The sequence below is a fragment of the Taudactylus pleione genome, unplaced genomic scaffold, assembly GCF_031769625.1.
Source record: "Taudactylus pleione unplaced genomic scaffold, aTauple2 ptg000738l, whole genome shotgun sequence".
Lineage (NCBI taxonomy): Eukaryota > Metazoa > Chordata > Amphibia > Anura > Myobatrachidae > Taudactylus > Taudactylus pleione.
Genome location: NW_028285140.1, coordinates 467,798 through 494,589, shown reverse-complemented (window position 1 = coordinate 494,589; position 26,792 = coordinate 467,798). Strand labels below are relative to the sequence as shown.

General features: G+C 41.0%; 1 protein-coding gene across 1 annotated transcript in view; it reads left to right on the top strand.

Moving 5' to 3' along the window:
• The window catches only part of LOC148477174 (uncharacterized), a 167,147-nt gene that overhangs the window by 113,820 nt on the left and 26,535 nt on the right, over positions 1-26,792 (top strand). Inside the window, exon 9 of the mRNA XM_088457085.1 lies at positions 716-811. Within this exon, the coding sequence (XP_088313211.1) occupies positions 716-811 (96 nt within the window). The remainder of the gene's footprint in view (positions 1-715; positions 812-26,792) is intronic.

The following is a 26,792-nucleotide window of genomic DNA, read 5'->3' as shown; positions in this document are numbered from 1 at the left end:
TAGTGCGGATTCTGTGCATATCTGCTTACATCTTCTAGAAGGTGCTAGATAAATGTTAAGTAGAATCTGATTGGTTGCTATGGGAAACATCTCCACTTCTAAAAACTCTCACTTTATTACATATACCCCTAGAGGAGAGTCTTATTGTGCATGGTAGGGCATTCCACAGAGTGATGAGAGTCTGTTTCGGGCAAGACCAGTAAGGGGATTATTGCAATAATGAGGGCATGAATTAGAGATTTTGCAGTGTCTTGTGTAAGATATGGGTATATTCTGGATATATTTTTTAGATGTATTTGTGTGTTAATCAGGATAACTTTTTTGAGTAACTGTTGAGTTAAACACCTTGTGATTTAGGGGGCTATGTATTAATAATCGCAGAACTGCCACGATTATTAAGTATCCATTTTGGCAGATGAAAAGATCCCAGCTATGAACCATGCAAGTTATATCCCCGGCATTTTGTTGTAGTCTTTTACATTTATGAAAGACTTCTCTGGGGGAAGATGGCACTGCGTTTGCGCACAGTGTCAGCCTCCGCTGCCGGCCATAGACTGCAGGTGACCGATCGGTAGATCTCTCTCCTGCTTGTAAACCTCCATAGGCAGATCGTGTAAACTAATGGAGCCAAGCTGCCATTTCTACATAATGTTATGGGAAAAAAAAGCTTGATAAATAGACTAAACAACCCTCACTCATTATTTCTTTGCAACAGGGTTCTGACTCTACCCTGGGGAAGAGAACACACTCATCTGTCGCCAAACCTTTCAAAGTGGGAGAAAATCAAAGGCAAGAAACATCCACAGGAAAGGTAAAACTATCCACAAGAGGAGGAGGGTGGTGAAGGGTGGGACATCTGTACTTCACATCATCCAAATGTGCTTGCTGAACATCTCATTCTAATACCAGGGTCCAGAACAAAGTAAGACAATAACATTTATTACTTACATTAACATCTCAGGTCAACGTTTCGGTTTGAGTTAATAGACCTTTGTTAAGACAGTCCACAGGTCATCTGAAAAAATACCAAAAGCACCCAAGTGAATAAAAACGCCTATATATGTACCCACCTTAAATAAGTATGGAGAGCACCTCGTATACGGCCACTGGAAGTGACGACATCAGCACCCTTCAACACACTTCAAGCAAACCTCATATCCAGAAAACCCAAGTCACAGCAAAGCTTTAGAAGAGATAAAATAAGTGCCCTTGCATTTTATGTTTGAATGCGCAACGTGGAAGTCCCCACCCATCACAGTCGGGGCTCCGTGTCAAGTTGACTACTCAATCAGATATAAGGTTATAAACATAACATATTCCAGCATGGAATTCAACAGGTTCTCAAATAGTTCTCCGGTAGTGTAGGTACAATTTGCTGCAGAAATGCGACCCCTAAAAAGGGACCACATGAAATTGGCCATATAGCACCCCCTGGCCACAGCAGATGCCCAAATTACACAGTTACGAACATTTGGAAGACAAATTTGCAGATGTGCAAATACTTATTCACATATATAACTACCCTTCCTCCTTACACATGAATGAAAATGGAAATCAAGGAGCTATGCTCTGGGCTTAAGTACAAACCCCCAGGTGTATATAATAGGCCTCCCTGGAGGGCCTACCAAAGTCTTGTGTTCCTTTTGTAGGGTGTACATAATGGGGCACATGAAATAGTCCACAGTAAGAAATTACTAAGAGTTTTATCTATGCAAGTGTTAAACAGGGCTAGGGTAATGAATTTGTCAATCTCCCTCTAATATCCATGGTAGGTGCTAGGAGGTACCTTCAAGTATGTTGAGGTGTCCGACAGTTGTTTCCTGATTTCACAGTCCTATAATCAAAATATATCTTGGAGGACCACAGCTCACCCTCTGACCACTGTTCTTAGTAGAGTTGTCCTTCAAAGACTTAAGGGCTCGTCTCTCTTCAACTGTCATATTGTCAAAGTGTTTAATTTTATGTCTATAACCGTCCTTTACTTCAGTGTCAACAAGTGTTAAAAAGGGGTTTAAACTGGCATTAGAAGATGGTGGATCGAAGTGTCCTGAGATCCTAAATATGTTTTGAACCTGTGCTTCCAGATCAGCATGAGCGTGCAACACATATTGCAGTGATCATTGGAACACTCAAATGAATTAATTGTATACATGGGGATAAAGCTGAAACCCTTGATTGTTCAGCCAGTGTTAGAGAATGCTTAGATAAATTAAAAAACAGCTCCTTGTTGCTCCCCTCGGCCCCTTGGTCACTAATGTGGAGTTCATCCACATGTGCTTTTATAACGGCCTCCAAACTTCTGGTAAGGCTTTCCACTAGATTTTGGAACATGGCTGCGGGGATTCACATCTATTCAGCCATAAGAGCAGTGATGTTGATAAAGACCTGGGGGGTATATTTACTAAGCAGCGGGTTTGCATTTTCAGCATGGAGGATCTAGTCATTCAGAAGCAAATGAATCACAATACACTTATAATGAGGGAAATCATTATAAACTAAATAAGGAGGCAGAAACTGTAAAATTAATAAATCTCTAATGGGGAAATTATGTTTCAATAAGGGGGGAATTATTGTTTAATGTTATGAAGAGAGCAATATTATTCATTAATTATATTAAATTAACAATATTTAATTGCTAATTGTGTTTTTATTACAGGGGAAACAAATATTAATTTATAATGAGGGCACAATTTAAATAACCTATATTGCCCTACATCAACTAATTATCTTAAAATGCAAATATTAAAAAAACATTCCGTATGATTCTGTAAAAATGTGTTTTCCGGTGGTCTGCGCAACCTCCTCTCCTCTCTTAGGGTCTAATAGTTACACAAAATATTATTTTCATTAATAGTGACTATTATAATTAATTATTGGAATATGACACAATATTTTCCTCTTTAATCTATTTTCTTTGTCTGATATTGCTACATCTGTGACCCCCTAGATTACTTTATTAATCTTCCATACAGTCTTCTTACTTATTCCAACACTATAAGTTGGAAATGTACTTCACATTACTTCCCCCTATCTTCCCAGTCACCTCTGTAGTTGTACATATCAGGCGCGCCGAGCTCCGGTGACGGGGCGTGGTCTAATCGTGGGAGGCATGGCCACGCTCCCTTAGAAAAGCGCTGGGGTGGGGGGGCACTGTAAGCCCCTCAGCCCGGTGCACAGCCAATGGGGGCACGATCTGCATGATCACTCCCCCCATAGACATAGGAGACTGCTCTGGCTGCTGTCTCCCTCTGCTGGGCTGCTGTGATTTAGATGGGGGGGGGGCGGTGCTGTACCCGGGTCTCCACCGAGCCCCTCCAGCAAATCTGGGCCCAGGTAATTAGTACCCGCTCCCCCCCTGGTACATATTAAACAAAAACAACCATTTAGGAGTCAACATTATAATTATTACAATAAACAGATACAATTTTTCAATCAACATGTTCTTAAAAATTTATATATATAATGCAAAGTCCTTTCAGGCCAAGATATCAAGCAATTCTTTAAGGTTTTAAAAGTTATGGGGAGATAAAAAAACCCTCTGTGTATTCTTTTTTGTTCACAGCAGAAACCCCCCCCCCAAAGACAAAAAGTCCAGGAAATGATGTGGGTAACTTGGTGGTCCACTACCCCCCCTCACCCTTAATAGTTCCTCATTTGTCGACTTTTAGTCTTTAAAAGTTCTTCCTTTATATAGTTTTACTGTGTCTTGTAGTTATTCATTTCAGTCTTTTTATCTTCCGGTACAAAATTATTAACCCAATGTACATAATCAATACTGAAAAAATGAGAACTATTATGGAGTGTATGAGAAGGTTGAAGAAGGATGTTGCCTTTGGACTGTATCCGAAGATACTTTTCCACCAAGATACTTAAGAGTCTTCTAAGGCGTGTACAATATTTGTTATTTTGGTGGTATCATGATCCAGTTTGATAGTAGCTTGGTTCTCATTCTCCTCCTTTAGTTCCTTCAGGATGTCATCCTCTTTCCCAAAGTCGAGAAGCCAGTTCTTGAGTTCTGTACCATAACTGAGTGGAATCTTTTGAAGCCTCACTGGGGTGTCTGGGCGAATGTCTAGTCGCTTCTCTGGGGTCACTAGCGTTCTTCCTCTCTCATCTGCTACATCTGCTACCTAGAATGGGATTAAGGGTACAATACACTCCTCGGAGGAGAGTTCCTCTTTGCCTGCATTTTGCAGTTAGTAGCATATACAGTATATGAGGCATTTTGCAGATGATACCAGCACCGGTATCCTTGTCCCAGGTACTTTAAGTTAGATGATGGTTTTGGACTAGCATCCATTACGCAAGATCCTTCAGAGTCCCAGCACTGACGTCTGAGAACCCTATCATGATCTCCTTGACACAATATGGCATCCTCTCGTCTCCAACAACCATCCGTATCAATTAGACATGGATTCAATCATTCATATGTTAAAATGTCAGATTGTAGAGGTGGATGGAGAATTGTCTCTCCAGACATGAAAATACCCAAGTTCACTACAGTATACCCTTGCTTTTCCTTACCTGAAACAGGAGCTAGGGAAGAGGCAGTACATGTCAGGTTCTGACAACCATGCTACTGAGTGAGGCACCAATTTGTGTGATTCAATGCAAATGAAGGGACAAATCGTTTTATCCGCTGTCTAAGGTTGAATGGATAGTGACCATTATGGAGGGAAGATATTATGTGTTTCAGATTATCCGAGAGTTCACTCTGAACCTGTGTACATGCCAGAGCTAAGTGTGTTCCATCTTGTTCTGCAATTAAACCCACTACCAAACCCCTATACTTTTCTCGAAGGGCTAAAGATAGAGAAGTTGTGACATCTATGTGAGAATGCTGTAAGTTTTGAAGGATGTGATTTACTGTAGGTCTAATTGGGTCTTTATTCTTTCTCCTGTATGTTGTGCCAGACCCAAGTTTAATCCGCAGAACTTCTAAGTACGTGGGGCCTGATTCAGACCCGGACTCTATTTGCGGCCGCTTGCTGGCTAAAAGGGGCCGGCTATTTAAATCATGCGCTCGCACTGCGTCACGTAAAGCCGCCCACTAAGTATTAGCGAGCGGCAGCACTATGCGCTCGCACCTGTCTATAGATGCCCCTTTGCCACTCGCAACACACGTCATCTCCGGAAGTTGAAGGATTAATCGGGAACATCGAGAACCTTCGGAGCTGCTCGCAGCGCATGTGGTAGCGTTTTCCCACCACAACATTGCGAGCAGTTCAGGCTAAAATACAACCTAGTCACATATGTTCTGATGCTACTTTGCTAATTATGCACGCCCATTAAAGGCTGTTCTGATGGTTGGGCACGCCTGCGTTCGCACATCCACACCCTCGTTTACAAGCATCTTCCCCTGTTACCACCCACAAACGGAACATTCTGTTACTCAAAATAGTGGCCCGTCTGCGGGCTACGGGCAAGCACTTTCCCATCTCATTGACTGGTTCGCGCACTGCGGCTTATACGCATGCGCGGTTTGCGAAAAATAGCTCATTGCGTGTGGCCGCTGCTTTGTGACTGGGTCTGAATCAGGCCCATGGTATTCAAAGTCCTTAATCCTAATGCCCCTCCTCCCAAGAATGTGTCAATGATATCTCTTTTGTTCCTACTTTTCCTAAGTTTCAAGCCATCTTTTCTTCCTTCCTGTCCAGATTCTACCCAACCCTTTAGCATATTTATTTGGTTTCTCACAAACCTCTCACATCGATTCGTCCCAATGATCTACTCTGAAATCCTCTACTTAAACCCTCCAGGTATACAATAAAAATGTAACATCCATTATTATTTTCCATGGAGAAGAGAGTTGGGGAGCTATTGCTGTACATCTGCTATTTTATGGGCAGGGATTCTACAGGCATCTAAGAGTGGTTTGACTGGTTGTAGGTTTTTTGGTTTAATGGAAAGTAACAGCGCTGTGAAACACCTGAAACTTGTGGTAGCTAATGAGGTTTATATGATAACTATAAAATAGTGTAAGGTTATGAATAAAGATGATTGAAATAAATTAGTGTATATATGTGTACAGAAATAAAAAATTATGGATGATAATCAAAAATAAAAAATGTTGACCATTAAATATGAATATGTATATGTGTGAATGGAAAATGATAATACAGCTATGTCAGTCAAAATTAGACCTATTTATTAGTATAAAATTAATAATAAAACAAGACAAACATCATTGGCCAATGATGATACATGGAAAATATACACTAAAAGATATAAATGTAAAAAAAAATTATATATATATATATATATATAATATAATACATGAAAAATATAACAATTGTATTACATCAAAAATACATATATATGTCTCCAACTGATGTCAATCAATGAGAAAAATAGTTATGCATTTGAATGCACCACAATGTTAGAAAGCAGCTGCCGTATAAGTCACTGATAATTCACATCCCATAAGTGGGGAAAAGATTAGCACTGTGTTGCCAACAGGATTGTAACAAAAATGTCAATCAGGATGAAAATAAAAATCCACAGAAAATTATTTCACTTGTAGCAAGTTAAACAGTCTAATAGTGCTGCAGTGATCCTCAGGTTAAAATCCTTAGTGGATAGGACCTCCCACAGTGTAAAGAACGGCAATGTCTCGCTGTTTAAAACAATTATTGTGATATTGTATCAGTTGGAGACATATATATGTATTTTTGATGTAATACAATTGTTATATTTCTCATTTTTAATATATATATATATATATATATATATATATATATATATATTATACACAATGGTGGCCAAAATTGCAGACACTTTTTGAAATTTTAATGTTTTTCAACTTCGAATGCTTATAAAAACTGTTACAGTTCACGCAGTGCAATGATTCATATATCAAATGAAAGGAAATTTATTGCTGAATTCAACACAATAAACAGAGGTCAAATATTTGCAATACAAGGGAAGTTATGCAGTGAAAACAACTCTTAGGGTGAAATCCCTGTGTACTCATGATGTTACTGTCCTATCAGTATTTCGTTGGGTATCCTTTACTTTTCAAGACAGCAGTACAGCAATGTGTCTTTGAGCCAACCAATGTTTGGAGCTCTTCCTTCTTTATTATGTGGTGCCATGAGACAATTATAGCCTCAATTAATTGTCTTTTATTGGATGGACGCCTCATATGTACCAGTTTTTTCAAACAAAACCACAAATGTTCTATGGGGTTCAGGTCTGGGCTGTTTCGTGGCCATCCCAGCACCTGTATGTCATTCTCCGTGAACCACTGTTGCATATCCGTGCAGTGTGGCAGGGAGCTGAATCCTGCTGGAAAAAAAATGGGGCATTATCTTGGAAAAGATCCCTGATAGAAGGTAGAAGTTTTGGTTGTAGGATGATGTCAATGTACTTTCTGCTGCTCAATGTGCCATCTATGACATGAAGGCGGCCTACAGCATCTGCTGTTATACATGCCCAGATCATAACACTTGTAGGATGGTGTCAGTGTGCCATCTATGACATAAAGGCGGCCCACAGCATCTGCTGTCATACATGCCCAGATCATAACACTTGTAGGATTGTTTGTTGCTGCTTGAATGCAATCTGGATGTACCTCTTTCCCGATGCGACGTCTCACATATTTTCTCCCATCACTACCAAATATCGCTATCTTCGTCACTCCATATCACTTGTTTCCACTGACCTTCTGTCCATGCAATGTGTTCTTTTGCCCACTGTATTCGTTTCTGCCACTGCTTTTTATTCAACAATGGCTTTTTTCGGGGAATCCTACCTTTTAGGCCAACCTCCGTTAGTCTTCTCCGTACTGTTCTTGCACTGACAAAAACACCAGTTGCACTTAGTTCACTGCTAATGGCCGCAGATGACATCCATCTGTCCCTGACACAAGTTCGTTTTATTCTCCTATCATCAACAGCTGTTGTCCACATTTTCCGTCCTTTTCCTTGTTTGTTTTGTATCAATTGTGTTTCCTGATAGCGTAAACAAAACTTTCATATTCCTGATGTTGTCACATTCCCACCAACTTCTCTCGCGATTACTGCATATGAAAGACCATTTTCACGTAACACCACAATCCTGGATCTCTTTCTGGGTGACCAGTCACCACTTTGCCTGGACGACATTGTTGTATTTATTTTTTACACCGTCAATAGCACTAAACATTACACACAAACATCCAACCATAATTACACTTCAGTAACCAACTTTATTCTGCAAAATGAAACCGCCAAACTGACCTTTCCCACCTTTGAACATGACCTCGCACCTGCTCATAAACGACAGCTGATTGTTCCTCAGAACAACGATTCCGATTGGCTGGGAGTAGCTGTTACTACAATCCTCTTCTTGAAACTCACGCATCTGTGCTTTTTTGTCTGACTGAAAGTAGCATAACTTCCCTTGTTGTAATGCAAATATTTGACCTTTTTATTTTGTTGAATTTAGCATTAAATTTCCTTTCCTTTGATATATGAATCATTGCACTGCGTGAAGTGAAACAGTTTTTATAAGCATTCATAGTTGAAAAACATTAAAATTTCAAAATGTGTCCGCAATTTTGGCCACCAGTGTGTGTATGTATGTATGTATATATATATATATATATATATATATATATATATATATGTATATATATATATACAGTCAGGTCCATAAATATTGGGACATTGACAGAATTTTCAGATTTTGGCCTCTATTCACCACCACAATGGTTTTGAAATGAAACAAACAAGATGAGCTTTACCTGCAGACTTTCAGATTTAATTTGAGGGTAATTACATCCAAATCAGGTGAACGGTGTAGGAATTACAACAGTTTCTATATGTGCCTACCACTTTTTAAGGGGCCAAAAGTAATGGGACTATCAACTCAAAAGCTATTTCATGGACAGGTGTGGGCTATTCCCTCGTTATTTCATTATCAATTAAGCAGGTAAAAGGTCTGGAGTTGATTCTAGGTGTGACATTTGCATTTGGAATCAGTTGCTGTCAACTCTCAATATGAGATCCAAAGAACTGTCACTATCAGTGAAGCAAGCCATCATTAGGCTGAAAAATCAAAACAAACTCATCAGAGAGATAGCAAAAACATTAGGTGTGGCCAAATCAACTATTTGGAACATTCTTAAAAAGAAAGAACGCACCGGAGAGCTCAGCAACACCAAAAGACCTGGAAAACAACTGTGGTGGATGACAAAAGAATTATTTCCCTGGTGAAGAAAAACCCCTTCACAACAGTTGGCCAAATCAAGAACACTCTGAAGGAGGTAGATGTATATGTGTCAAAGTCAACAATCAAGAGAAGACTTCACAAGAGTGAATATAGAGGGTTCACCACAAGATGTAAACCATTGGTGAGCCACAAAAACAGGAAGACCAGATTAGAGTTTGCCAAACAACATCTAAAAAAGCAATTACAGTTCTGGAACAACATCCTATTGACAGATGAGACAAAGATCAACTTGTACCAGAGTGATGCGAAGAGAATAGAAGGAAAGGAACTGCTCATGATCCAAAACATACCACCTCATCAGTGAAGCATGGTGGTGATAGTGTCATGGTGTGGGCATGTATGGCTGCCAATGGAATTGGTTCCCTTGTATTTATTGATGATGTGACTGCTGACAGAAGCAGCAGAATGAATTCTGAAGTGTTTCGGGCAATATTATATGCTCATATTCAGTCAAATGCTTCAGAACTCATTGGACAGCGCTTCATAGTGCAGATGGACAATGACCCGAAGCATACTGCAAAAGCAACCAAAGAGTTTTTTAAGGCTAAAAAGTGGAATGTTATGCACTGGCCAAGTCAATCCCCTGACCTGAATCCGATTGAGCATGCATTTCACTTGATGAAGACAAAACTGAAGGGAAAATGCCCCAAGAACAAGCAGGAACTGAAGACATTTGCAGTAGAGGCCTGGCAGATCATCACCAGGGATGAAACCCAGCGTCTGGTGATGTCTATGCGTTCCAGACTTCAGGCTGTAATTGCCTGCAAAGGATTTGCAACAAAGTATTAAAAAGTGAAAGTTAGATTTAGGATTGTTTAGTTTGTCCCATTACTTTTGGCTCCTTAAAAAGTGGGAGGCACATATAGAAACCATTGTAATTCCTACACCGTTCACCTGATTTGGATGTAATTACCCTCAAATTAAATCTGAAAGTCTGCAGGTAAAGCTCATCTTGTTTGTTTCATTTCAAAACCATTGTGGTGGTGAATAGAGGCCAAAATATGAAAATTCTGTCAATGTCCCAATATTTATGGACCTGACTGTGTATATATATATATTTATTTTATTATTTTTTTACATTTGTATCTTTTAGTGTATATTTTCCATGTATTATCATTGGCCAATGATGTCTTCTTGTTTTATTATTAATTTTATACTAATAAATAGGTCTAATTTTGACTGACATAGCTGTATTATCATTTTCCATTCACACATATACATATTCATATTTAATGGTCAACATTTTTTATTTTTGATTATCATCCATAATTTTTTATTTCTATACACATATATACACTAATTTATTTCAATCATCATTATTCATAACCTTACACTATTTTATAGTTATCATATAAACCTCATTATCTACCACAAGTTTCAGGTGTTTCACAGCGCTGTTACTTTCCATTTTCAGGTACCACTGGTTGTAAGGAAAGGAATTTTATAGGTTTATTTTGGAGAGGTAACCCCACTGTGAAAACGTCCAACACCCTTCATCTACAGCTTCACAGAATGGCCATTTGAAAGGTCCATCTATTTTGATATCAAAATTGACATCTCTGCCACTGGGGTCCTTCCAATCAAAAGACACATATCTATTCCTGTACTCCTTAGTCATAGGGGTACAATCCATCCATACGTCAATTATGGGGGTGTCTATCCCATTGCAAATTATATCCCACCTCTATGGATTCACGTCAGACATTACCATTTGTTTGTCTAGTTCCCAATGAGCATAGGTGATAAAATAGTACCCAGTAACTTCTGGTGTACACCTATCTCTCATTATGGATATCATAAAATACCATATGGATGGTGATCCCTCTATCTGAGTGTACTTAGGGCTTTTGGCATCGGTTCGGATTTTCAAAATGACTGCTCTGTACAAACCTTCCATGTCCACTGATCAAACATGATCGTTCCATATTGCTTGGCCTGTGCTGCTGCAGTTTAATTTCAACATCATGACCCTGGTTTGTAATTAATCTGTGGGGATGTGTCCTTGGGCGTATTTGGATTCCCTTGTAATTAACAGTCTGGAATCTCTTAACATACAATATGCTTTCATAGTACCTATAATGGGTATGGGTCTATCGAAATATGTTCTAACACGTAACTTTTCCTGAACATAAGATCCTATAAAGGTGGCATTAAGAATATACCAACCATCATATTCTCCCCCTATGGTGTCTTCAGGGTACAATACACCATCTCTTGTACACACAACTTCAGTAACATTACTAATTGTTTTCTTATATGGATGTAAATGTGGGTTTTCTGAAACCCATTGGATGGATTTAAGGGGCACTGAATCAGTCTCTCTAAAGTGAGTGTATTCTTTCAAGCATAATGCATAGCAGATGCATTTTCTACCGATGTATAGTGTTGGACTTTACCATCAGCAAAACCCTCTCTCCAAAATCCATATACAGTAAATACCATTGGCCTGATAAAAAGGTGTAATTGTGGTAGGGCGTCTTTGATTTTACCTTCCTTACATTCTACTGTTAAGAGACCTGACTGGTTAATAGGTTCAGATCTCATGTGGTGTACTTGCGATGTTGTATTTGGCCCCCCTCTTTTCGCTCTTGTTATTTAGAAGGGGTCACGGATCTTACCAGTACCACACCTACCAGTGGTACCAGTATCCTTAAGCTTAGTTTTTGTTACAGGGCATTTTACCCTGCACCTCTTGGTTCCTAAAGTGGAATGAGATTTGTAATTGTGTCCTTTGGGAACTGGGGTTACAGCTTCTTTCTGGTTCCATGATAACCTTATGTTGAGTTTCAAAAAGACCTGTCTCCTGCCTTGTGCTTCCTCTTACCGTACCTGTTTATTGAGCGTACTGGCACCTTAATGGGCTGGAGAGGTCCTGGTGATCTTTGCCTGGTCTATATGGACCCAAAGAAACTTGCGTCTCCTTTGAGAGTCTCTCTTTGTAGTTATTGGCCTTTGGACCTTCAACATGGTATTACCCATTGTTTCAAGGACTTGATATGGTCCCTCCCAGTTTGCACCCCAAGGTCCTGCTTTACAGAAAACTTAAACCATTACTAAATCACCTACAGAGGGCATAGGTGTCTCCCCCTGTAGATAGGGTTTATGCAGCCGCATAGCTGCATAAGGCAACAGTCCCTTGAGATTATCTTGCACCTGCTACAGAAACATATCTCTTGCAACAGCATCTCTAATGGGATTTGGCAATTGTGGCTCATTAGGGAAACAAAGTGGCATTTTGCGACCTGTCATGAGATCAAATGGAGTGATCCCTGTGGTGGATGCTTCCATAGCCCTAGTACCCTTGAGTATTGCGGGTAAGGCTTTATTCAAGAAGAGACTATCTGTTATGGTGCATACACACAGTCAGATTTTTCTTCAGATCTGAACGATAACCATTAAAAAATCGTTCAATCGTTCATATCTGAAGGAAAATCTGACATATCTGTCAGATGAACGATTTGAAAGATGCACGTTCCCAATGGTCAGATAACAATATCTGACATCTGATGTGTTTGCAGTCAGTTTTGGACAATTTCAGTCATTTTAATGTAGTCAAAAATCGTTCATAGTTCAAATCGTTGGTCAAATTGTTAATCAAATCGTTCAGATCATTCATTTGACACATCTGACAAATCTGACCGTGTGTATGCACCTTAACAGTGCCTTGGCTAACCGCGCCTTGAAGGTCCAATTCATTCTTTCCACAATCCCTGCCGATTGGGGATGATAAGAAATGTGGAAGTGCTGATTTATTTCCAAAAGTTCACAAAGGGCTTTCATGACCTTGCCAGTGAAATGGGCCCCTCATTCAGATTCTATGATCCTAGGGATACCCCAGTGTGACAAAATCTGTTCCCATAAAACCTGTGCTGTAGTGGCCGCTGAGTCATTCGCTGTAAGAATGGCTTCAACAAATTTTGAGAACATGTCAACTACTACTAAAGCATAGTGACAATTTTGGCTGCCAGCTGGTAGTGGTCCTATGAAGTCTATGTGTAAGGTTGACCAGGGCCCCTCTGCAGGAGGCACATACTGTAACACTGGCTTAAAAGCTGGTGCCCGTGGGTTGATTTGGGCATACACCAATCACTGTTGGGTGAAATTTTCTACTGTTTTGAACATTCCTGACCAGTATAATTTGCTCTTTAAAAGAGATAAAAGTTTATCCCGGCCAGGATGTCCAAGGAGCTGATGATTGAGCCTTGTCAGTTCCACTTGAAGATGTGAGGGTACTGCAGGCAGAGGTTCTAATCCTTCTCTTGATGAGTGGCACAATATACCCTGTCTGATAGATCAGGGATCTTGTGGTCATAAGAACAGGGGGCTTAATTCAGAGGTGGCCGTACGGTCTACGACCGCACGGCCGCCTCGATGTTTGTCCAGTGCGCATGTGCACGAAGGAGCCGGCTCCCTCGTGTGCATGCGTGAAACCCACTACGACCGACAGCGCCGGTCATAGCGGGTCTCTTTCCAAAGGGGGTGAGCTGTTGATGTTGATTGACAACTTGCCCCGTTTGGAAGGCGGGCCAGGGGGTGGCAGCCCAAATGGAGGCGTTCCCATGGGAACGCCTACCATTTGGGGGAGGCCCCACTGACATCACTAGTGATGTCAGTGGAGAGCTTCCGGCTCTGACAGAGCCAGAAGCTCTCCGAGGCTTACGACAAGAGAGACACTACCCTAGGGTCTCGTCGTAAGCCCCGATGGTCGCGATGGTCTATGACCATCGCGACCATCACCCGAGTGGTCGTTAGAGCTGTGGGTGTTAACCCACAGCCTAACGACCGAAACAGAGGCAGGCGGTCAGGATGCAAGCGGCCGCCCAGTTTCTGAGCGACCGCTTGCATCCTCCGACCGCCTCTGAATGAGGGCCAGAGTCTTTTGCCTGTTCCTCTTCAAAGGACACCGGTCCTTCTTCAAGGACTTTTTTCTGCGTACTGCCACCTGGACTCAGTGCAGAATTTCAGCATCCAGATCCCAAAAGTTGCCAGATATTGCTGCCATTTTTGCCGCTTCATTCGCTGCATTGTTACCCAAGATCAAGGGATCGCTTCCCTTTTGGTGTGCAGGCACTTTGATGATTGCTGCATCATCAGGATGGGTCTTACCCCATTGCCAAAGTTCCATTAAAACTGAAACGTGTGCCAGAGGTTTATTCTGGCTGTCCACAAATCCACGTTTTTGCCAAGTCTTAAGATGTAATGTGAGAGACCACACTACATATGAGCTGTCGCTATATATAGTGCTTCTCCCTGGGGGATGGAAGAAGAGTGCTTCCTTCACTACCTCTAATTCAGCACGTTGGGCTGACAGGTGACCAGACTCTGGGTTCCTGTGGTCTCATCCAAGACCGCATATCCTGTCCCATATGACCCATCCAAATGAAAGTGTGACCCATCAACAAAGATGGTCCTGTCATCGGGGTGCACAACCTGTCTAAAGAATGGTGTTGTAAGGGAATGTATGGGACAGGACATACTTAGCCTTATGGCAGATTTTGATATTCCATTCACTGAGGTGCATTATCAACCTCCCAAACCTCTGTTGAGAAACTCCAGGAAGCATGTCCCGGAGTAGTAGGGTTAATGGAGAGTATGGTGTTTGCACATTGAGCTTCCTGAACCTTACAATATGCTCAGTCTCTTTGACAGCATAAGGAATGGCTGCAAGTTGCTTTGCACACTCATCAAAACCTCTTTCCACTGGTGAAAGGAGTCTTGAGAAATATCCCAGAGGTCTTATCATTGTTCCCACCTTTTGAAGGAGGACCACTAATATACACTCTGAACCAGCATATGCATGGATGGCCAATTCGCCATCTGGATGTGGGGTAGCTAATACCGGGGCCGAGGACTAGCTTCTTTTAGGTGTTGTAAAAGCTTGCTCCTGTGTTTCCGCCCATCCCTTCAATGATGGTTTTTCACCTCTGAGTAATTCATAGAGGGGCTTTGCTTTGGTAGCAAAGTCCTCTATGAACTTGCGTAAGTCTTGCAGGGTGCCTGGCTTGGATAGTTTTATCACTGCTTCCACACGGGCAGCCATGATACCCTTTGTTCCATGGGCAATCTTAACTCCTGGGAATGTTTCCTCTGACCTAGCCAGATTTGCCTTGTGAGGACTCCGCTTCAGTCCTGCATGTGACAGGAGGCCTAACAATTCCTGTAAGAAGGTTAAGTGTTCCTCAATGGCCTATGTATGAAGGAGTAGGTCATCAACATACTGTAACAGGCATTCTGGGCATGAGAAAATATTCAGCACTGCTGCCAATGCCTGATGAAAATAAGTAGTCCTGCTATGCAACCCTTGTGGTACAACGCAGAACATATATTGCGTATCACGTACAGTCAAAGAAAACTTGTACCTGCAACTTTCAGTCAAAGCTATGGAGAAAAATCCATTAGCCACATCAATGGTTGAGAACACTTTGCTTTTGCCATTTATCCTCACCATTATTTCTGGTGTTTCTGCAACTACCTGTGCTGACATGGGAGTGTATTTGTTCAGAACCCGGAGATCAATTGTAAGTCTCCATGTGTTCGTGTCTTTCTTCTTAAAAGGCCATAAAGGATTATTGCACTTTGAATTTCCCTTTATGACCAGTCCCCTTTCTTCTAAATCCGCTACAGATTCTACAACAATTCCATGGCTTCAGGGGGGAAGCGATATTGACTCTGAGGTGATGGGTCTGGCCCTTGAATGTCAACCTGAACCTCAACCACTCTTCCACAGTCATTTTTATCTTGTGCCCATATTTCTGGATACTTGTACACAATAGGTTCAAGGTCTTTGTTGTGTGAGACCTCTGGCCATTTATGACCAAGCATGTTGCTTTTGATGTTTTTGTGTATGGGTGAGCTCAGAAAATGCCGTTGTATAACACAAACCTTTGATTTTCTGGGACCCCTCCATACCAAACCATTTGGCAGATTCAGAATTCAGCCAGTTTGTGTTATTACATCGGTTTCAATTATGTTATCGGATCCTGTGCAATACCAATTTGGGATGTTTAATGAGAACTCACTGCTGATTTCTACATGGACCTCATTAATCCTATGAGCTTTCACCCCCCCCCCCGTTATTGATCAAAGCCGATCACGATACACTGAGGACTATCTGAACCTAAATCATGTTCCACTTTGGTAATTGAAATTTTAGCTCCAGTGTCGAGCATAATTTGTAACCAAATGTTTTTTTTTTATTTTTGCCATGATATGGGGTCTTCCTGAAGGATCCAATATGAGGTTACATATTGGTGACCGATCCTTTGGGAACCCTGACCTTCAATCTATCTGCATCAGAATTCCTGTGGGAACTTCTGTTGTACAGACTTCTACTTCTTTTTGTTGTACTGTCTTTACCTGTGGAGCAGAATTCTTTTCTGCTTGCACATTTAAAGTCGTCGCACTTTTCTGTAAGTGTGGTATGGAAAACTGTTTTGTCTGTACGGAATTACTATATCGCTTTTTGAAGCCATTAGTATTTCCTGATTGGGCAGAGAATTGGTTAGGACAATCTATTCTTATGTGTCCCTTCTGTCTACACCTGTAACAAATCAGATTCTCAGTCTCCGCTGGTGGAGCAGAAGGCTGAAATACCATTTGACCGTGTTCACGATACGCATGGTGGCGTTATTTCCTTATGCCTCTATGCATATCATGTTCCCTAACTTGTACAGATTTCTTAGAACTCAATAGTTCTTTTTTTAATTCCTCAATTATTCTGGCTGCACCAGCAGTTGTGGTTCCCCTTTCTGCCATTGTGCGCAGATTGACATTTGTGTAGTGAAATTTTCCACAAATGCGCAAATCATGCCTGGTGGAGTATAGGATCTATGATCATTGGTTATAGTCCTATACATGGCTTCAAACCTACCACATAGAGCTAATGGCTCATGTTGTATGGTGGGTTTAATGTTAGCAAGGATGTTGGGAGTTACTTCCTTATGTCCTGTTGTTAAAATCATAAGTGCATAAAGTCTTCCCTCTCTGTCATGGTAACAGCCATTTTTGAGGGCAGAGGCTCTGATTCAGAGCCGGACGCTCTGACAGAGCACTCGCTCTGAATCAGGGCCGGTCTTTTTTTTTTTTTTAGAACGGCCTCCTGGCTGCTCACATAGCTGTGGGTGACCACCCACAGCTATAGCGAGTGGCCAGGAAGATGGTCGCGATGGTCAAGACCATCGTGACCATCGGGCTTGCAACGAGACCCTTGTGGTAGGGTCTCGTTGCCGCAAGCCCCAGAGAGATTTCGGCTCTAACAGAGCCGGAATCTCTCCACTGACATCACTTGTGATGTCAGTGGGGCCGGCCCCAAACTGTAGGTGTTCACATGGGAACGCCTCCATTTGGGCAGCCACCCCCCCCACTCAACATCGACAGCACGCCCCCTTTGTTGCGAGACCCGGAGCGACGGTTTGCGTGGCGCTATCCGGAGCCGGCTCCATTGTGCGCATGCGCTCTGGGCCACCATCAACCCGGTTGCAAGAGCTCAGCGCTTGCGACCGGGTCTGAATCAGGCCCAGAGTCCGCAGTGATGTTATACCTTTGACTGAGGTGAGTGGGTAACCACAATTTGAACAACTCCATGCGATCTTCTGGGGATACACTAAGTTGTGTGCAATGTCCCTCAAAAATAAGGGATCTAAAGTACCATCATATTGTGAGAATTTTCTCTTGAGATCTAACAGGATCTTTGTTCTCTTTATATAATTTCCTCGAGGAGGTTGATTAAAAGAAAACAAATCCTAGTTTTATTTTTTGGAAAATAATACTTGACAGGATTGAATTGTAGATTGTTCAAAAAATTCTGTGTATATGTTTATTTTTATACTGTATTTTCTATTAAAATATAAATAATGAGATTAAAAAAATAAAATAAAATCTTTTTCCTATTGTGGGCTTGTGCAGAGCTAGAAGTGGTATCTAATACTTACAATCCACTTCTATTCTCTTAAGCGGGCCATACACGGGGCAATTTGAAAATTTACCTATTTAACAGCATGACGATCACAGATCTAATGGTTTTTCCATAGGTTCTACGATGCCGATGTACGACGGCGGGGACGTGCATCGCCGTCGTACAGCATGCCAAAACACACACACAATATGCATGAGGTGCCATATCAGATGAATTTGATTGGTTCCTATTTTCACCACTACTTTCCCTGTTATATACACAAACCTGTTTTGTGGATATTGATCCGGTGAGATCAATCCATGGATTATTTGTAGACAAATTTTTGATGGCATAAGAAAGATCAGTTATCAAACCCTGCATATTTATCATCATTTGGGCTCTACGATCCAGATCTTGTTGCATCTGTGCCATATGGGCCTCATTAGTAGCCATTTTCTCATCTGCAGTCTTTACAATTGTCTTTCTGATTTAGCATTTTTTCTTTCTTAGTCAACATACTTCTAGCTAATATTTCTGCATGCTCTGCTGTCCACATTATGGGGGTCATTCAGACCTGGTCGCAAGCACCGATGTGCTCACAATCGGATCGATGGGTGGCCCTGCGCACGCGCAGCGGCCGCACTGCACATTTCTCTCTTGCTCCGAGCTCGCTACAAAAGGTGCAGCTGTCGATGTTGATCGATAGCTCTCCCCTTTTTGTAGGCGGTTTTTGTAGGGGGTGGTTTCCAAAATGGAGGCGTTCCTTAAGGAACGCCTACCGTTTTGTGTGCGGCTGCATTGACATCATCAGTGATGTCAGTGGGGAACTTCCTGCTCGATCAGAGCAAGAAGCTCCCTGGGGCTTGCGAGTGCCCAGACCCAACCTTAGGGTCTGGTTGCAAGCCCCGATGGACGCGATGGTGGTCACCATTGCGACCATCACCCTGGTCACTAGCTAAGCTGTGGGTCATTCACTAAGCTCATTCTCTCTGAATGAGAAGCGGCCGCCCTCATTCAGAGAGAGCGATCGCTTCTTGCGATCGCCTCTGAATGAGGTCCTATGTCTTCATAAACTTCTACTAGTTTAGCTAACATTTTTAACCTTTTAGATTTGTTATTAAAATTCCATCTATCATTACAAATTTTATCCTGACTATAAACCTGATCTAACAATTGTGACCACAGATTCTCAGCTGATGTGTAGCTAGTTGGTAAAACTGGTTTATACATGCTATCTTTTGCAAGCTTCTTAATGGTAAGAAAATCCATATCTACCTGAGTTATGACTGGTTACAGTATTACTATTCTGGCTGTATTTACGTAAATTAAGTCCTCAATCCTGGTTTGGATTGGAGAATTTATCTTACAGACCTGAGATCACCCAGCAAAAGTTGCTAACTCACACGCTACGCATGTTCCCAGTGCGCGCTGCCTGCTCAAAACTCTTATCGTGTCGCCGAAGCCGCTAGACAACTTTCAAAGACTTGATTCTGTAGGAAATACAGGTTAGAAATGTCTTTCTTTACAGAGCCAGTAGTTGGCTGTCCTGAGAAAAAAAATAAATAAATAACCGGAATAAAGTGTTCTACAAGAGTTGGTCACAAGTAAATATTCAGATAAAAAGAGGAAAAAAAATGAGAATATTTGTTATAACATTCCTTATAAAACATCTCAAGTTTGTAATCAATCAAACCTAGTGTTAACCAACTCTCAGTTCCCTAGTCCAGCTAGAGAAAGAAATGCTACAGTATTAACCATAGGCAGAATCAGGCTTGCCTACCCTCCCGATTTGGTCGGGAGCCTCCCGAATATCGGGTGCCGCTCCCGACCCCCCGGAAAGGCAGGCAAGCCTCCCGGCTGCCGCCTACCCCCCCCCCAGACTACTAGTAAAAACCCCTGCTGCCGGGGGGCCCGATGACGCGATTCGCGCTGAATCGCGTCATCGTGGCTCCGCCCCCTGCTTCATAATGCCTTTTTTCCGGCATTGTGAAGAGGGGGCGTGCGGTCACGCCCCGGCCCCGCCCCAAAACGGCATCATAGCCCGGCCACGCCCCCTACAGAATGCAGGCATTCAGCTCCCTCCCGGAAGGAGGGAGCTGAATGTCGGCAAGTATGGGCAGAATACTATTACCTTTTCTCTTGAGAATATTTTACTTAGATATTAAAGATGTTTTTGTGTAACCATTACAGTGAATAAAAAATTTGTGATTCTCCAGGGCATTTGGAGATCACAAGTTTAAGCAGGACTGCTCAGGCGCCATATGTAAAAGTGTATTTTCCGGTGGTCTGCGCAACCTCCTCTCCTCTCTTGGGGTCTAATAGTTACACAAAATATTATTTTCATTAATAGTGATGACTATAATTAATTATTGGAATATGACACAATCTATTTTCTCGGTCTGATATTTCTACTTCTGTGACCCATTAGATTACTTTATTAATCTTCCATACAGTCTTCTTACTTATTCCGTTTTTTACCATAAAAACCCTATGTAAATATGCAGAACAACCAAAGCTCCATGTGAGCCAAACATGCAAGCTTTTACAGGGCCGAAACCCCCAAATATCCGTTGATGAAATCTGTCAAGTCACCTGATTATCTTACCCATAATGTATTATTGCATATTAATTAAACCTTGAAATCATACTCTGTTATCTAAAGACCATGTACATGATATAAAAAGTATTTTACTCTATAAACGGGAATTGCAAGGTAATAGATGGTTTACATGTGAATAATACAAAGGATAATACAGTATACAGTAATAACTCAGAAGTGATTTTCTAACTTTAATCCCAGTAATGAATTACCCCATGCAGCTGCTAAATGAATTTCAATCAATGCAGATTCTATTTAATCCTTTTTAGTATATAATCTTGGTGTACATGTGTGTGTGTATATATTAGAGAGAGAGAGAAAAGAGATCCTGTGTGTGAGGGGTGGGGTGGAGCCTCATGGCAAAGGAGCCATGATAGTGTCCTTTTATCTCTAAATAGGCATTTGTGAGCATACCTATGAGTATGGAGATGAGAGAAAGAGAGAGATGATTTCAGATTCAGGGGCCTATTCATCAACACTAAAATAACGTTTTTAAGGACATTTTCCTTAAATAACGTTATTTTGGTATTCATCAATAGACTTAACACAGGAGATATCACAGATACATCCTTGCTAAGTTCCCCTGCGTTAATTTCCACACTCCCCATACATTAGTACATTAGTACATTAGTATGGGTACATTAGTACATTAGTATGGGTACATTAGTATGGGGACATTAGTACATTAGTATGGGTACATTAGTATGGGGACATTAGTACATTAGTATGGGTACATTAGTATGGGGACATTAGTACATTAGTATGGGTACATTAGTACATTAGTATGGGTACATTAGTACATTAGTACATTAGTATGGGTACATTAGTACATTAGTATGGGCACATTAGTATGGGTACATTAGTATGGGTACATTCAGGGCCAGATTAACAATGGGGCGGATGGAGCTACAGCTCCAGGCCTCCACATAAAAATAGGCCCATTGTCATGACAACATGATGTTGTCTGGCCATCTGCTCTCCATATGATCAGCCATAAATCATAAATCATAGAAATACAATTTTACCTCACAAAAATTAAGCATTTTTTTTCTTTTACATATTAACGGAGACATTGGGGCTAAGAGTATAGTTGGTGTACACACCCACATGGCACTGACCACACCCTCAAAGCACTGGTCACGCCTCCTCTGCTTCTCATAATAGGCCCTTGGTCATTTTCAGCTCCAGGCCTATGTGGCCCTCAATCCGGCCCTGGGTACATTAGTACATTAGTATGGGTACATTAGTACATTAGTATGGGTACATTAGTACATTAGTATGGGTACATTAGTACATTAGTATGGGGATATTAGTACATTAGTATGGGTACATTAGTACATTAGTATGGGGATATTAGTACATTAGTATGGGTACATTAGTACATTAGTATGGGTACATTAGTACATTAGTATGGGGATATTAGTACATTAGTATGGGTACATTAGTATGGGTACATTAGTATGGGTACATTAGTATGGGGACATTAGTACATTAGTATGGGGACATTAGTATGGGTACATTAGTACATTAGTATGGGTACATTAGTATGGGTACATTAGTACAGGTACATTACTACATTAGTATGGGTACATTAGTACATTAGTATGGGTACATTAGTACATTAGTATGGGGATATTAGTACATTAGTATGGGTACATTAGTACATTAGTATGGGTACATTAGTATGGGGACATTAGTACATTAGTATGGGTACATTAGTACATTAGTATGGGTACATTAGTACATTAGTATGGGGATATTAGTACATTAGAATGGGTACATTAGTATGGGTACATTAGTACATTAGTATGGGTACATTAGTCTGGGGACATTAGTACATTAGTATGGGTACATTAGTACATTAGTATGGGTACATTAGTGCATTAGTATGGGTACATTAGTACATTAGTATGGGTACATTAGTATATTAGTATGGGGACATTAGTACATTAGTACATTAGTATGGGTACATTAGTACATTAGTATGGGTACATTAGTATGGGTACATTAGTACATTAGTATGGGTACATTAGTATGGGGACATTAGTACATTAGTATGGGTACATTAGTATGGGTACATTAGTATGGGGACATTAGTACATTAGTATGGGTACATTAGTACATTAGTACATTAGTATGGGTACATTAGTACATTAGTATGGGTACATTAGTATGGGTACATTAGTACATTAGTATGGGTACATTAGTACATTAGTATGGGGACATTAGTACATTAGTATGGGTACATTAGTATGGGTACATTAGTATGGGTACATTAGTACATTAGTATGGGTACATTAGTACATTAGTATGGGTACATTAGTATGGGTACATTAGTACATTAGTATGGGTACATTAGTATGGGTACATTAGTACATTAGTATGGGTACATTAGTACATTAGTATGGGTACATTAGTATGGGTACATTAGTACAGGTACATTAGTACATTAGTATGGGGACATTAGTACATTAGTATGGGTACATTAGTACATTAGTATGGGTACATTAGTATGGGTACATTAGTACATTAGTATGGGTACATTAGTACATTAGTATGGGTACATTAGTATGGGTACATTAGTACAGGTACATTAGTACATTAGTATGGGTACATTAGTACATTAGCATGGGTACATTAGTACATTAGTATGGGGATATTAGTACATTAGTATGGGTACATTAGTATGGGTACATTAGTACATTAGTATGGGTACATTAGTATGGGGACATTAGTACATTAGTATGGGTACATTAGTACATTAGTATGGGTACATTAGTACATTAGTACATTAGTATGGGTACATTAGTATGGGTACATTAGTATGGGTACATTAGTATGGGTACATTAGTACAGGTACATTAGTACATTAGTATGGGTACATTAGTACATTAGTATGGGTACATTAGTATGGGTACATTAGTACAGGTACATTAGTACATTAGTATGGGTACATTAGTACATTAGTATGGGTACATTAGTACATTAGTATGGGTACATTATTATGGGTACATTAGTACATTAGTATGGGTACATTAGTATGGGGACATTAGTACATTAGTATGGGTACATTAGTATGGGTACATTAGTATGGGGACATTAGTACATTAGTATGGGTACATTAGTACATTAGTACATTAGTATGGGTACATTAGTACATTAGTATGGGTACATTAGTATGGGTACATTAGTACATTAGTATGGGTACATTAGTACATTAGTATGGGGACATTAGTACATTAGTATGGGTACATTAGTATGGGTACATTAGTATGGGTACATTAGTACATTAGTATGGGTACATTAGTATGGGTACATTAGTATGGGGACATTAGTACATTAGTATGGGTACATTAGTACATTAGTATGGGTACATTAGTATGGGTACATTAGTATGGGTACATTAGTACATTAGTATGGGTACATTAGTACATTAGTATGGGGATATTAGTACATTAGTATGGGTACATTAGTATGGGTACATTAGTATGGGTACATTAGTACATTAGTATGGGTACATTAGTATGGGGACATTAGTACATTAGTATGGGTACATTAGTACATTAGTATGGGTACATTAGTACATTAGTACATTAGTATGGGTACATTAGTATGGGTACATTAGTATGGGTACATTAGTACAGGTACATTAGTACATTAGTATGGGTACATTAGTACATTAGTATGGGTACATTAGTATGGGTACATTAGTACAGGTACATTAGTACATTAGTATGGGTACATTAGTACATTAGTATGGGTACATTAGTACATTAGTATGGGTACATTAGTATGGGTACATTAGTACATTAGTATGGGTACATTAGTACATTAGTCTGGGGATGTGGAAATTGTGGTATTCATCAAATTCCGAAAGTGATCAATTTTCGGAATTTGATGCAGTTACTATTCGCCACTGTGAGGTGGTGAATAGCAGAATCCACTTACCTGTATCCGCGTGTGCAGGTCCCCCGACGAGTCCCTCCGGCGCTCTGCTCCGTCCTCAGGCTCCGGAGGCTGCTCGGACATGTGTGCTCCCCAGCAGAGCACAAGAAAGTTTAGACAAAAAAAATAAACAATAATGGAGGCAAATATGAGTATTTAATATAGCAGGGTGCACATTATTAAGTGAGGACATTCTTTAGAGGTTGAAGAGAGTTAGCCCAGGTGGCATTGAGGCGCAGAATCTACGTGTCTTCACAGTCAGTCCTCACCAGGGACCCCTGCAAGGATGGATTGGCCAAGCTACCAGGAGACCACAGGTTGTTGGCTTTTAGCTGCATCTGGTGTAACTGACTGGCGAGGCAGATATTCGATAAAAATAGAAGTACGGGCAATAGGCATGAGAATGGTCAAGGGTAGATGAAGGCAGAGACTCTAGCAGACAGACAGGAAAGAAGAATAAGTCTGGTCACATTTACAAGGAACTATACCTCAGAACTCTGGGCAATGTATAGGATAACCTATACTCTGGTACTGATACAGTGCACATAGTGAGTTTACATAGAGGACAGGTTCATATCCAACACCAAGATTAACGTGAGGAGTCAGGTGATTGTCATTATGACAGTGCCTGCAGTACCATGCACCCGCCACTAGCAGGCTGGATCTCTTATCTATCTGGGTTGTGTAGCAATGTTAGGTTGGGGGTGTTTGTGTGTAAAGTGTACACAGTATTTGTGACTTGCTTAATATTATATACACACTAACACTGCAGACCCGTCATTCACTGTGTCGCCAGCTCTTCTACCCAGCACTGCCCCGTCTCTCTCTTTTCTCCTGTTTTATTTAATCTCTGGCTCTTCCAGGAGAGAGCAGGAGGAAGATACAGCACCCAGAGAGGGACAAGGAACTGTCTGCCCCTGACTGACCATATGACATTTTACAGCATATAGATACTATGGTACTTGTTAATTATATTGGTCCCACTTTACATGGTGGTGCTGAGCTGTACCTCTAGCATCTGCATGTACTGTAATGTAGGGGCCCACTGAGAGTCAGCAATCAAATAAACTGCCCAGTCTATAAATGAATCACTTGTACTGTTAAATAACCCCCTTTCATTATGTGTCATGATGGCATCAAGGTGGATGAATGTTTTGCTGTTCCACAAAATGAGCAGATCTACTTTGATCTGTTTAAATTAGGGGTGTGCACCGGCCACTTTTCGTGTTTTGTGTTTTGGTTTTGGATCTGGATCTTTCTTCGTGTTTTGGATCTGGATTGGTTTTGCCAAAACCACCCTTCCGTGTTTTGGGTTCTGGGTTTTGTGTTTTGGATCTGTATTTTTTTGAAAAAAAGCATAAAAACAGCTAAAATCACAGAATTTGTAGGTTTTTCTGCTCCTATGCTATTATTAACCTCAATAACCTTAATTTCCACTCATTTCCAGTCTATTCTGAATACCTCACACCTCACAATAGTGTTTTTATGTCCAAAAGGTTGCACCGAGGTAGCTGGATGACTATGCTAAGCGACACGAGTGGGCGGCACAAACACGTGACCCATCTAGGCGTGAAACTGCAGTGGCAGACAGGATGGCATTGAAAAACTAGGCCCCAAACTGTACATAATGCAAAGAAAAAAAAGAGGTGCAAGATGGAATTGTCCTTGGGCCCTCCCACCCACCCTTATGTTGTATAAACAGGACATGCACACTTTAACAAACCAATCATTTCAGCGCCAGGGTCTGCCACACAACTGTGGCTGAAATGATTGGTTCGTTTGGGCCCCCACAAAACAAGCTGGCAATTAATCTGTCCCTGCACAAACTGGCTCTACGGAGGCAAGAAGTCGTCCTTATCCTCCTCATCCACAGATTCCTCACCCTCTTCAGTGTTATGTACATCCTCATCCTCACAGAGTATTAATTCGTCCCTGCTGGAACCACAGGTCCCTCTGTACGTTCTGGAGGCTGGTCTCCCTGGAAGAGTTGATCATTCATTTTATGAACATCATCTTCTCCACATTTTGTGGAAGCAACCTCCTACGCCTTTCGCTAACAAGGTTCCCGGCTGCACTAAACACTCTTTCGGAGTACACACTGGAGGGGGGGCAACTCAGGTAAAATAGAGCCAGTTTGTACAG